General features: G+C 41.1%; 1 protein-coding gene across 2 annotated transcripts in view; it reads right to left on the reverse strand.

The window, feature by feature from the left end:
• USP7 (ubiquitin specific peptidase 7) overlaps positions 1–13,326 on the reverse strand; it is a 68,402-nt gene that overhangs the window by 32,707 nt on the left and 22,369 nt on the right. The window contains exon 2 of one of the 2 annotated variants that reach the window (XM_059693132.1): positions 3,107–3,211. In XM_059693132.1, the coding sequence (XP_059549115.1) occupies positions 3,107–3,211 (105 nt within the window). Of the gene's footprint in view, positions 1–2,196; positions 2,346–3,106; positions 3,212–13,326 lie in introns of those variants that run through there. The other variant, XM_059693134.1, reaches the window with a different exon arrangement.

Consider the following 13,326-nt stretch of genomic DNA (forward strand, 5'->3'; position numbering starts at 1 on the left):
CCTCACACTGAAGGTACATTCTTAGAACTTATCTTCCTAAACAGGAAATTTAACATAAATAGAAATCAAGTAAATAGAAATCTTACCCTATCACTGGAAATTATTTATACTAATTTAATAATTCAAATTATTTTGAATACAAAAAGGTCAAAACAAGAGAAGCTTACTTGAAACCCACCTTGGACAGATAAGGCTGGCCTGCTACAGCCCTATAAGGAATTACAACAGGCTAATATAAGTATTTGCCCAAGAAAATAAATGAAAGGTCCTTGGGATTCTATGTACAATTTTTCCAACTTCCTGTGTCTATAATGACTTCAAAATTAAAAGTGTTTTAAGAAAGCAGTAAACCTGGAATTATGAAGGATACCCCACATCCTGCAGTGTTAGTATTTCATCCAAACAAAGACTCTAAATTGCCAGGATGCCACAGAGCACCTATCACTCCATGAATCTTTCTATTATAAATAATAGAACAATGAGCTGTGTTAACTGCTGCCATCAGACATCCTCAATCAGAAAACTTGATAACCCGCTACTTTCCCATCCTGTCTCTGAAAAGCAGCAGCCGCAGCAGCTCCCATCTAGTCCCCAGCTTCCATTATGCCTATTCTTACAACAACCTTATCTTCACAGGTCAAAGGCCAATGTACTGGCCTGAGGTTTAGTTTCGTGAAAAAGTAGAGGAGCATAAAATACTTGGATTTTCTGAATCAGAAAGGTTAGAGTGAAGTTTTCCCAAATGGCACTCTTGCAGTTGATTATATCAAGCCTCGAACACAAGTCTTTACAAAGCCCTAATGAATTCCCAGGAATTTCTTGTTTCATGGGTACCAACAATCTCAATCTAGATCCCTCTAGACCTGCCGAGGCTGCACTTGCTCTAAAACTTCTCATGGTCATCTCAGCAAAGACAGTAAGACACTAACATAAAAGTACAGTAGGCACGCACAACTAGGAAATGATTTGATACTTGTCCACAACTCAGTGTTAACAGGATTTGTGCCCTCTACCCCATAAACATTTTTCCGAACTGTGTATTAGCTACTCAACTTTTGTATGGGAAATGTGCCTTACACTAGGGCCTCTCTGCACAGTGAAGGCATTGATCATTGAAATGCAGTGTTTTCCAGATTGAGGTGTTAAAAGGAGATTCAGGGGAAAAGGGTTCTAAAGTCCAGAGTTTTGGGGAATCATTAACAAAGAGTCTTTTGGAGAGAGATGTTGGGATACCGAATGACTCAGAGACCTATACTACAGAAACTTGTTTAACCTAGCACTCCTCAAACTTCCTAGATTCACAACACACTTATGTCCTACAGAAGAGTTTTGAAATACACGATTGGCTGGGAAAATGCTGCCCTTAAGGCTTCTACGCCTAGAACAAGAACCACCTCCCTCCTGCCCCCTTTGCCATCAAATAGAAATGATTTTTTTTTTCATTCTCTTACTCCTGGGTCTTTCAAAAAGCACGTAATATCCAAACCAGGAAGAAAGTGCTATTGAAGACCACTCTACTTTCTCCTATAATATGCTTTCTCCATGTGGTAATTCACAACAGGAGCATTTCCATTTTTAGGTTCTATGGTTTAGCATCATTACTTACTACTGATAATTTAGTAAAATTACTTTGCGAGAAAAGGGATTTCACATGATCTCATATAAGTGGTTCACAAATGAGGCCATTCTGGCTCCAAAGAGACAACTGGCAGTATCTAGACATTTGGTTGTCACAACTAGGGGGATGGGTGGTATGACACTAATGTCCTATAATACACAGGACAGCCGCCTACAACAAAGAATGACCCACCCAAAAAGGCAACAGAGCCGAGGCTGAGACACATGCCCTTTTATCTACACCTGTGCCTTCTCCCAAGCCCTCTGCCCATAAAAACACCAGTGGAAATATCAGATTGAAAATGCTCTGTGGAAACCAGACTGAGTGTGCTGTGACTGGGTTGGGCAAGCTATTGCTCCACAAGTGGTTAGAACTGATCCTTCACTCACACCTGGTACATCAGACCTGGCTGTGCCTTCCCACTATACTCTCTGAATTACTTTTGGCATCTCCGGTGTCTAAAATAAAACCAAAAGCCCAGCAACCAGAGACCACACCCACACCGTTGCCCTTGGTCTAGAGTGGAAAGCGCACTCCACGGGTAATAAAGCAGCGGGGTTTAGACCACTCTTCTTTACCTTCCTCAGATATTGCCTCAGCCAGCTGCCAGGGGGTAAACCGCACTGTCAGAGAAATCTCAACTACGGCTGCAGTTTCTCATGGAGGCTGAACTTTTGGCAGGAGGTCTGAACAGCAGTCCTTCTGGTGGTGCAGCCCGTGGCTGATGAGGTTTCTTTCAACTGCCCCGTTACACCCCTGGGAAGGACACAACCCTCATGAGGATTGATGGACATGCTTTTGACAGAACATGGTTTCATATTACACTGCAAGATTCCAGGGGCTGCATAAAGTGATGACTGGCTGCTACCTGCTCACGATTTCTGACCTTGCCAATGTATAGGTCATATAATCTAATAAATTATAAAAAAGAAACTGCCTCAAAAGAAAACGATTCCCTAGGCATAAAATGTCCATGCATGTACATATGCGTATGTTTTTTGCATAGAAGATATAGACCTAAAGTTAGTGTGGGAGAATCAAGTCCAAAGCTTGGTCTGATTTCACACCTAACAGGAGTGGGGTACAGACAACTGGTAGACACAATGCACTAAGAATGCAATGGAAAGCCAAGTTCCAATGTCTGGAAGTATCTTGCTGCCAACAAGAAGGAAAGGAGAGTAACATGTAGTTATTCTGAATACTAACAGTGGCCAGAAAATTGCAGGCCTGTGTACCTGTTATATAATTATAAACTTCTGTATTTAAACCTTCTCACCTAGGCTGGGGAGAATCAACTTACCTTGAAATTTTAGGTAATCTTGAACTCAACACCAATTCAATGCCCAATTTTTCTTCAGGCACAACCTCCTAAAAACTAGCTACTTTTAAGAAACTCAGAAGAACTTGAGGAAGAAATAGGCATCACATCTACTTGTGTTTCGGACAGCGTTTCTGTCTGGTGCAAGCAAGCAAACCGCATGTACTTACCATCCTCCATGTCTTCCTCCGTGTTGTTGTGCCCATCACTCATGGCTACATTCCCGTTGATAACAGGGTTTTGAGTAATTCTTGGTGGGTCATCTGTATCTCCAGCTTTAAAGAAACAAAGAAATTCCATGGTTTTTACCTTCTTGGCTTAAATTTTAAAAAAATTATACTGGTACTTTTGATGATTTCTAGGCACTAATAAGTTACAACTGTGTCAAAATAAATGCACCCTAACCCAAAAGGCATTTATTAGTATGTTTACTAAATATGAACTTGGGTTGATTTCCAAAATGCTAAATGTACTTTAACATGCACTATACCACATAGTAATCTGCTCCATCTGCAATGATATTTACTTTGAAGTAGGTTTCCTACTCATTAAAACCAATCAATCCTAGAGAAAATGTTGATTTATGAAATATATACAAGAGTGTACAAACGTTATATCTTTTTAACACAGATACACATCAGTACCTTAAAATATTAAATTATCATTCTCAAAGTCTCTGGATAATTACTGTATAACTGAAGTATAAATCCATGCAAAAACCATTCCTTTTACCATTGCTTAACTTGCTCAAACCCTAAAACATGTGTGCTGGGGGGGGGCGGGGGGGGGGCACAGGGAATTGGGAAGGAGGACCCTGGGAGGATTGGCATGTATAACAGGCCCAGAAAGGACCAAGAAACTAATAAAATGATTTTTTTTATTCTGAATGCTTGCTTAAATATGTCTTGGAAAACATTTATACAGAATCGGAAGTATGGATTCAAAACTTTCAAGCAATGGCTCGGAAATATAAGGTGTCAATTTTAACTAGAATTCTCATCACTATTTTTACCAATTAATTTAAAAGCCATCTTCTTTCATTGGCATAGGTCCATGATGTAAAAGAAGAGGGGAGTGGAAAAAATGATGGAAAGCCAGGACTTAAGTAGTCTCTACTGGTCAAAAGGGCCATATTTCACATTTTTAGATCCTTGCCATCTTCCACATATCAGAATAGCTCATTACAACTAACGCTGGTCCCCAATTTAATCAGTGCTGTGCACTGAGCTTTCCCTGGGGCATCAGACACTTCTATAGAAATTAAAGAGTCTCAGCTACAAACAGGAGATTTAGTTTTAAAAATATGTACATAGGTGTGTCCTCGAGCTCCAATATTTCAGAGTCTTTCCAGCATTTATAACAGCACTTCAATTCAGCACCATGGATAGCACCATCCCTTTCCCTCTCTAGACACTCCAAAACCCCAAACTATCAGGTTACATCTCTCAACCAATTCCTGAATTTAAATAAACTGTACTTTTCCCTTCTTAAGCATCACACACACCTTAGAAATCATTGGAAGCCAAGAAACCGGCATTACCACCACATTTCAACGGACCATTTCCAATCTTGTTCTATTAAATAAATATCAATATATACACTTAAATTAACAATTACTTAAAGACTATTCTTAAAAATAAATCTTTTTCTAAAGTGGTCCCTTGACCACTATACCCTGACAGAAAAATTGGTGGAGGGAAAATATGGCAAAGAGAAGTTCCTTTTACCGTTGCTTAACTAGCTCAAACTCTGAAACGTGCTTTAAAAGCAATGAAAAATCAGGTACTGTGGCCAAAATGTCTTTCACCCACATTTGTCCTCCAAAATTAACTACATGAAAATACCACAGAAATATTTTATGGGGAAAAAGTTAAAAAGTCTTGAGGAGGCTTATGAAATTAATAACACACAATCCACTGATAGAATATTGCACAGCTGGGTACCTATATGGAAAATTCAAGTCAAGTTAAAAAAAAATTTAAGAACCAAGCAATAAATTCAGCCTTTGTTATGAAAGAGATAGAGTATATTGGAATATGTAAATTATTCTTTCTCTTTGTACGAATAAATAAGCACTGAGAAAATACACAGAAACTATTAAGAGGTTCTATAGAAGCTGAAGAGTATTTTTCACCATAAACACACACTCCCGTCATGTGAATGTACTATAAATTTTAAAGTAATTTGTTTGACACATGCCCTATACTTTTAATTTAGGTCCTTGGTTTAAATCTGTCCAACTGCAATTGCTTTAAAGTATGGTTTATAATGAGCAAATGCAAATATGACAAATAATTCTCTGTGCACAAAACAAAGCACTGCTCCTAAAAATAGGGTGATATGTAAAGGTAAGCAATCTAATAAACTATGGCCAAGTGAGAACTTGCCTGACCCATGATTCTGAGATCCAAGTGAATTCAGATTATTGCTGAAAGAAAGTATTTTTAAAGATTTGTTTTGGTGACTTGAGATAGAGCACTTTTTCACCAGAAGTTACGGTGCTCATACAAGTAAAGATCGATTCAAGAGATCTTATGGATCACCATCCACAACACCTTAGTGTGGGTTGGGGAAAATGAATAAATTGGACCACGTTTTTTTGGCAGAATTAACTGCAATATGGTGAATAAAGAGAGTCTAATATTTTATGAAACAAGAGCTCCTGTTCTATTGTTAATGAAGACAGGATTTCTCTGAATTTACCCCAGAAGGCAAGGCAGGTAGAATAAACAGTTGAACAGGGTTCTCCTGGACAATACCCCATCTTTTACACCAAGGTACACATTTCAGCTAGGCTGACCAATTTGCTCTTTCCCACCCTTCATAAGCATAAAGATGGGGGTCAGTGGATGTGAAAGGGCACAAAGTCCTAATTGGTCCACCAAGTACATGAGAGTCCAGGACAACAGGCCCCATGAAGCTCCCAACCAACTGCCATGGGACCTTTGTAGAAAGTTGGCAACTCAAGTCTAGCTCTTGAGGGACTGAATATCCAGTTTTTAAAAGCTCCTCATAAAGGAGTTCACAAGAGGATTAAAAATTTAATTAAGACACAGTAAATCCCTGGACCAGAATTAAATGAAAGTACCCGATAACCACAAAAAGTCTGTACTAGGCTTCCAGAAATATCCTAAATGATAAACTGCCTTCCTTATCATCAAAGGGGTGCAAGATTGGTGTATACATATATTTATTGCTATATATAGTGATCCTGCTCCTGAATTTTATGTCCCGCACAGCTGGAATTTTCCCAGGTGTGTTGACTCTCATCTAGCCCATATGAACAACACTAATTTTTTGATACACAACAATCTCAAATAATAAGACTGGAGACATGTTTGGCAAACACTAATGACCATATGGAATGCCTCAAATAAACAGATAAAAGTCCCTGATAGGCCAGATGTCTGCTGGGTGGGGGGAAAAAAGCCAATTATCAATGCAAAATATACGCTGACACTCAGAAAAAACAACAGAAATCATCTCTATTACTCATGGGTAAGCCTTTTGACAACAAACCTTGTGGTAAGTATCAGAGGCATATTTTAATAAATATGTAAAAAGACATAAAATACTTTTTTTTAAAGAGTGAGTTTAGAAACACACGAAAGACTACCTTAGCTAGTTACAAATCCTCTATATCCTCCTTTTTACTGAGGATGTCTATGCTTATGTCAGCTTTCCTTCCTGATGATTTTCATTTGTGATGTCATAACAGACCTACTAACCCAGAGAACATGGCCAATTGCTATGGAAATGATGCAGCACTAATTTGGCACCTGAATCTCCTGAATGAGCAAATAGATGAAGAATATAATTCCAATGTGTTGGCTTTGACATTTTCTGTCACTTCATTAAGATTTCTCAAACCTCCCAAAAAGGCTGGGTTTGGGAAAACCAAACACCACAATAAAACTTCAGTCTTTCAACTAAGATAGTTTCAAGACTACAAAGACCCTGGTACACAAAGATCCAGCCATTCCTCAGATTCAGTCTCCACTCAGTCCCCCAGAGTCCTCCTTGAATTTCCCATCTAGTGACACAGTCCAGTGAGCAAAACCAGGACTTGGTTAAAATAGCAGATAACGGATTACCAACTTAGTCCCTGAAGTGGTCGAACAAGCCTTTAACTGCATCTCTTAATCCCAACTCTACCAGATCACCCTGAATTCCAAGTCAAACCCCACCCCCAATCTGTATGGTCTTCCTCCTCACATCTCTCCCAGCATTGAACCGATTTTAAAGAATATTACATAAAACAGAGGTTATCAAGATAAATTAGAACACTGATCTCTTTCTGCATACTCATTTCTTAATTGTCAATCCCAAATATATTTCAGAAGGACAGCTGAGAAATATCAGTATTGGTTCTGGAAACCTATCAAGCAGCATCAAGACTCCTAATCTGAACTCCTGAGTCACCTTCTTGTCCAAGTCTGTGGTTTCCAGCCATGTCTGCATGGCTCTGCAGCAGAATCTGCTGGGTTGGGGGAGGGGAGGGTTCTCTCATCCACATCAGAGTGACTGCATAGAATCTCTAGGAGCTCTATGCTTCAACATTCTTTTTTTCTTTTTTTTAATTCCCCACAAAATAAGAACCAGAAACAGACTCAAGCAACTTCAACAATTTAAATAATCACCTTCAAAAGGCAAAGTATCTGGCTCTATAGGGTGGCTTTTATGGCACAATACTACCATGTTAGGTTCTCTGTATGTATAGTTAACAAGAACCATTCCTATGTAAAATGTGTGTATGGTTGTATGCATATATTCTTACTGTGAACCTATACATTGCAAAGTAGTAGTTTAGAAATCTGTAAAACCCTAAAGAACCACAAAAGAAAATGGTGTGCAGCTATTAAACTTGATGTAACTTAATTGTAACATTTAATTTATCAGCGATTCTATTTTCTATTGCAAGGAGTTTGACACTAGAAAAACAGAAGCAATACTTGGATTTATTTTGGTAAGTGTTTAGGATATTTAATAAATGACTGTCCAATACAGTAACAGTAAAAAAAAAAAGGGGGGGGGGGCACAATAGCCCAGAAACAGAATGAGGATGTTAACAGGGTTAATGGAGGGTTAATGGAGGAATCTGGTTGGGAGCATTTGAGATCTTGCTCCCCTGTATATGTTGTTAGCTTGACTCAAATAAACTCTTACAAAAATTATAAAAAAAAAACACAAAAAACTTGGTTACTAGTTCCTTAGTTGTTGATTTAAGTTGCTAACGACTGGAAACCGGATGAGGAGTACATGGGCACACAGCAAACCTTTTAAAAAGACAACACAGCAAAATTTCAAGCCTAAGAAGCAAAGAATATAACATTACATTTATATATGGAAAATTTTAGCATGAAGCATTCACATAAGCATATCTGAAATTCTCACACAATTAAAAGGAGAAAAGAAAGTGGAAAGAGACTTGACTTTGGGTGGTAAATTCACAATGCAGTACGGAGATGGTGTTAAATAATAGCATATTGGAAACCTGTTTGGTTTTATTAACCAATGTCACCCCAATAAATTAAATAATAAATAGATGGGTGGGTGAAGAAAAAGGGTAGCCTGGGAGCGAGGCAGGAAAAGCTTCCAGAGATGCCTGGGTAGGCATATAGAGCAAAGATCTTCAGGAAGGTCGCTGGGAGGAAGCTGGGGAGGAGAGCTCATGTCTGTTGTCCAGGGGCAGTGTGAGCAGCACCTCAAGTTTGCTTGAAGTAGCTCATGAACCAGTAGCTCCCATTTACTGGCCCCCTACTGGGTCTCAGGTAGTGATCGCAGCCCCTGAGTGAGGCAGAGTGGGATGAAAGAGATCATGTTACCAGAATGGGTCACAGCCAGGCACTCTGAGGGCACTGCCACAGAGGAACCCAGGTCTAGAAAGCCATGGCAGCCCTGGCTCTTTCTCTACCTTTCCTCCCTAATATACTATGTGCCCATGTGACCCTTTCCTCAAGGAGGCATGCTCACTCCTTAGATACAAGTTTTATGGAGCAGCCAAATGAATCCAGAGGCCCTAGTCAGGAAGAAAATAAAGATGAAAAAAAGTCCTGAGCATAGAGACACAATGCTGTGAGATTAACTCTATGAATATACACTTTTTACAATGCCCACTCTCAATATAACCTGTAGTCCTGCACAACTTCTATATTGCCCAATTTCATGTTTCTATGAAACTCATTGTGATAGCATGGATTCACAATTACTATAGAAATAACAGATATCCCTTTCCCTTTACCCAATTTTCCCAAAAGTACGATTTTGCAAAGTAATATTACAATGTATCACAACCAAGATACTAACGTTGACACAAGATACTAATCCAATTCCTATTCACTTATTCTCATTTTATGACATGTGTACGTTTACTGTTCACCACAGTCAAGATACCGAACAATCCCAACACAAGGACCCTCAGAGTGCACTTTCCCATTCATAGCCACGTCCCTTACGTGTGCCCCCCGCCCCCCACAAACCCTGGCAATGACTAATCTCCACATCTGTAATTTGTCATTTCGATGATGTTACAGAAATGGACATAGGTATGTAACCTTTTGGAAGGCCTTTCAACATTCAATGAGACTCCCCTGAAACATATATTGCCAAGTAGGGTTCCATGGCAGGGACACACCATTATCTGCCCACTCACACCTGCTAACATCTGGGTTGTTTCCAGTTTGGGGGACAGTATGAATAAAACTGCTATAAATATTTTTGTACAGGTCCTGTATTTTTACTTTTGGATTTTCAAGAATGAAATGCTCACTGCTCACAATGGCAAGGCAATGGCTGCAGAAATGCATTCTAAGGCAGCGGTCACCAACCGGTGGTCGAGGATCACTGGTGGTCAGTGAGGTCTGAAAGGTTGGCGACCACTGGTCTAAGGCAGTGACCTTCTCCCCTGCGAGCCAAATGGGAAGGAAGCTACTGTTTGATATGTCACCTTCCAGGCTTTCTCAATGTTCACATACAGACATATGTGCATGAACTTTTTCTCTGGAAAAGAAACGGTACACTAATCATAATACATGGATCAATTACAGCTATTCTGAGTCAACATACATGCACATATGCATAAATATGCACATGGATACATGGATTAATTTTGAACAGCACCATAGCATTATGTCATGATTTACTCAAGCATTCCCTTACAGATGACTGTTTCCAGTTTGTTCTAGTTTGAGGGCTGCACCCCCCCAACTTGCATAATGCACAGTAAACAACTCTGAACTATGATTTTCACCCTGCTGCATGTCTTGTAGCCACTTCTTTCTCAAACAGATCTAGTCCCCAAGTAGCTCTTCACATCAAAGAACCAGAACTCTACAAAATGGCTCCAAACAACTAAATCTCAAGACCCACCTTCAGCACAAAGTTCACATACTGTGTTCAGGAGAACTCCTCCAGCTCTCAGGCACAGCTCCATTACTATTTTTTGGAGGGATTCAAATACAATCAATTTCTTGATGGTCTGGCCCAGAACAATCTTCAATGTATGGAACCGAGCTCCAAGCTCACAAAGAGTGATAGGCAGCTGACAGACCAACAGAGACACAGAGGTGTACTGAGCAGGACTAAGATGCAGGACGCAGCAACCAGCCAGTTATAAAGGGAGGGTGTCCAGAAGCCAAGGCAGCGCTGACCTGTGGGGGGGACACATAGCAACCCGAAGGGAGGTGGGCAGTCTTGAGGGACACCCAGGCTGGGAGCTGCTGTGCTCCCTAAGAAACCAGAGCCTCCTGAGGGCTGGGAAACAACTTCCTGCCACTTGGAGAGAACATCTCGTTCTGTGAGAAAACTTGGTAACTGTGAAGTCAACTCCACTTCCCTCTGTGCGAGTCGTCTAAGGCAGCGGTCACCAACCGGTGGTCGAGGATCACTGGTGGTCAGTGAGGTCTGAAAGGTTGGCGACCACTGGTCTAAGGCAACATTAGGCCTCAGACGAGACCATGGAATACAGCCAGTCCTTGGACAGAACCTGAGGTAGTAACCAGGGACTGAAGTTCTTACAAGAATACCAACGTGAGGACTCTCAGATCTGAATTCCTCCGCTTTCCCCTCAGGTATTTTCTCCCTTCCTTGAGTCAGTGGCTCCCAAAGTTTACCACCCTCATGGCCACTGGGTGGGGAGAAGCAGGTGCCAACAAGACAACATGGCCCCTCCTAGTCCAGTCACAGACAAGGACCACACTGCCCACTGGCTCCAAGGAAACCAAAACGCTTTCGGGCCCTCACTCCCCCTGTGCCTGACTAGGGAAGTGAAGCCTCCAGGAAGTAGATCCTAAGTGGAAAACTTCAACTATGCTTCAAAAAGATCATTTCTAATCCATTACCATGCCATTACCAAGGACTTCAAACATCCCTCTGGGTGGGCATGCCCTATTTGTCTGCAATCACAGTAACAACGAAGAAGACATTCTAATTATTTCTAACACATCTTTCCCAAACAGGAAGAACCTGGGAGGTGAAGGCAAGCATTTCTGGCCGGGACTGGGCAGAGCCCACACTCTTCTCTCAGAAATTAGTCAACCTACTACTTATCAATCATCTTGTGTGTACCAAGAGCTGGGAGGGGCTCTGGAGCTCAGGCCGGAACAGGCAGATAAGCTATGGGAGGAGACAAGAGGGGACAACTGCAATGCAGGGGGAAACAGTATTAACAGAGCCACGGGGCTTGGACATGTATCATCAGCCACAGACAAAAAGGCACAGGTCAAAACCATGAATGTAAAGGAGCCAGGTTGGCAGAGAACCTAGAGAAACACATTCTAGATGGAGTGGCAATGCAGAAGATGGGAGATGAGGTTCAGACACAGGGTGGGCAGGGCCAAGGCTGTGAAGGGCCATGAAGGCCATGATAAAGACTCTACATTTCATTTCCAAATGTTCCCTCTGGGATATGCTCCCACTGGGAAGAGGAAGAAAGGGGTACAGGTGCGATAAAATGGTAACAAAAGGAGACTTGACTTTGGGTGGTCAACATAATACAATATACAAATGATGTAGTATACAATTATGCACCTGAAAGCTACATAATTAATAACCAATGACACACCAATGAATTCAATAAAATTTTAACTTAAAAAGAAAAGAAAGCCACCATGGCCTTGAAAGCACTGCTCAAAGAAGAGCTTTCTGGTCCATCAGAGCTAGGATGGTTCCAGTGTTTGGAACTTGGCTGCCAAGCCCATACACCCATCTGGTCAAGCCTGACAGAGGCCTCCCTTGCTGTGTTGCAGAGGATGTGGGCGCCCCTCAGGGCTAGCTGCCAGGTTAGCAGGGCAGCCTCCAGAAGCTCTCAGAATTCCTTTGGTCATATTATTAACAAGAAAATTATGACTTAATCAATACCACAACTCTAAGGTCTTCTGGTTTTATTACTTTTATGACTTTTACATGATTTGGCCATATGCACCTCCCATTTAAATGGCTGGCTAGTCTGGCCAGCATGGCTCAGTGGTTGAGCATCAACCTATGAACCAGGAAGTCACGGTTCAATTCCTGGTCAGGGCACATGCCCATGTTGCAGGCTCAATCCCCAGTGTGGGGCATGCAGGAGGCAGCCGATCAATGATTCTCTCTCATCACTGATGTTTCTGTCTCCCTCTCCCTTTCCCTTCCTCTCTGAAATCAATAAAATGTATGTTTTTTAAAATGGCTGGGAGTCCTGTCCGACAAAGCCAGGACTTCTTTGGTCCTTTGCCATTGGTGGGCCACCACAGGGCCTGATGTCGATGTCCGCCCAGCTACTAAGTAATAGAGCCTGAAGGTTCAAAGTAGACCACTGTATTGAAACCCGACAGTTGGCCCTATACTCTGAAGTAATCCCAATTTAAATTAGTTACATGAAAATAAAGCCACAAAGAAGGCCACATATAAACTTGTGTTCCTTAAATAAAATTATTTGTTTGGGGCTTTCTGTTTGGCTTGACTATGTAAAAACCATCTGCTCCCTGGAGGATCATCCTAACTGCCAGTCATGTCTGTCCCACAAACCCTGACTGATGACTGAATGCTGGCTGGGCACTGAGAGAGATGTGCAATGCTGCACAACTGCAGAGCCTACCAGCATATGTCTATTGCTTTCTTACACATCTGATCTTGCTCCACAGAAAAGAGAAACAGCATTATCTGCTAAGTTGTGTAGCACAGGTCACTTGTGGAAAAGAAAGTCCCAGCATACCCAGCAGACACAGGTTCATGGAAGCTACATGATGAAGGTAGAAAATGTTTGCAATACACAAGAACCAAAGGATTGACACTCAGAATGTAGAGTTCTAAAACTAAGGAAGAAACAATCCAACTACAACAAAGGAGAAATGAATAAGAAACAAAAGACTAATATGCTCGACTTCCCTAATTAACGCAATACCATTTTTCATCT

The sequence above is a fragment of the Myotis daubentonii genome, chromosome 4 (genome assembly GCF_963259705.1).
Source record: "Myotis daubentonii chromosome 4, mMyoDau2.1, whole genome shotgun sequence".
NCBI lineage: Eukaryota > Metazoa > Chordata > Mammalia > Chiroptera > Vespertilionidae > Myotis > Myotis daubentonii.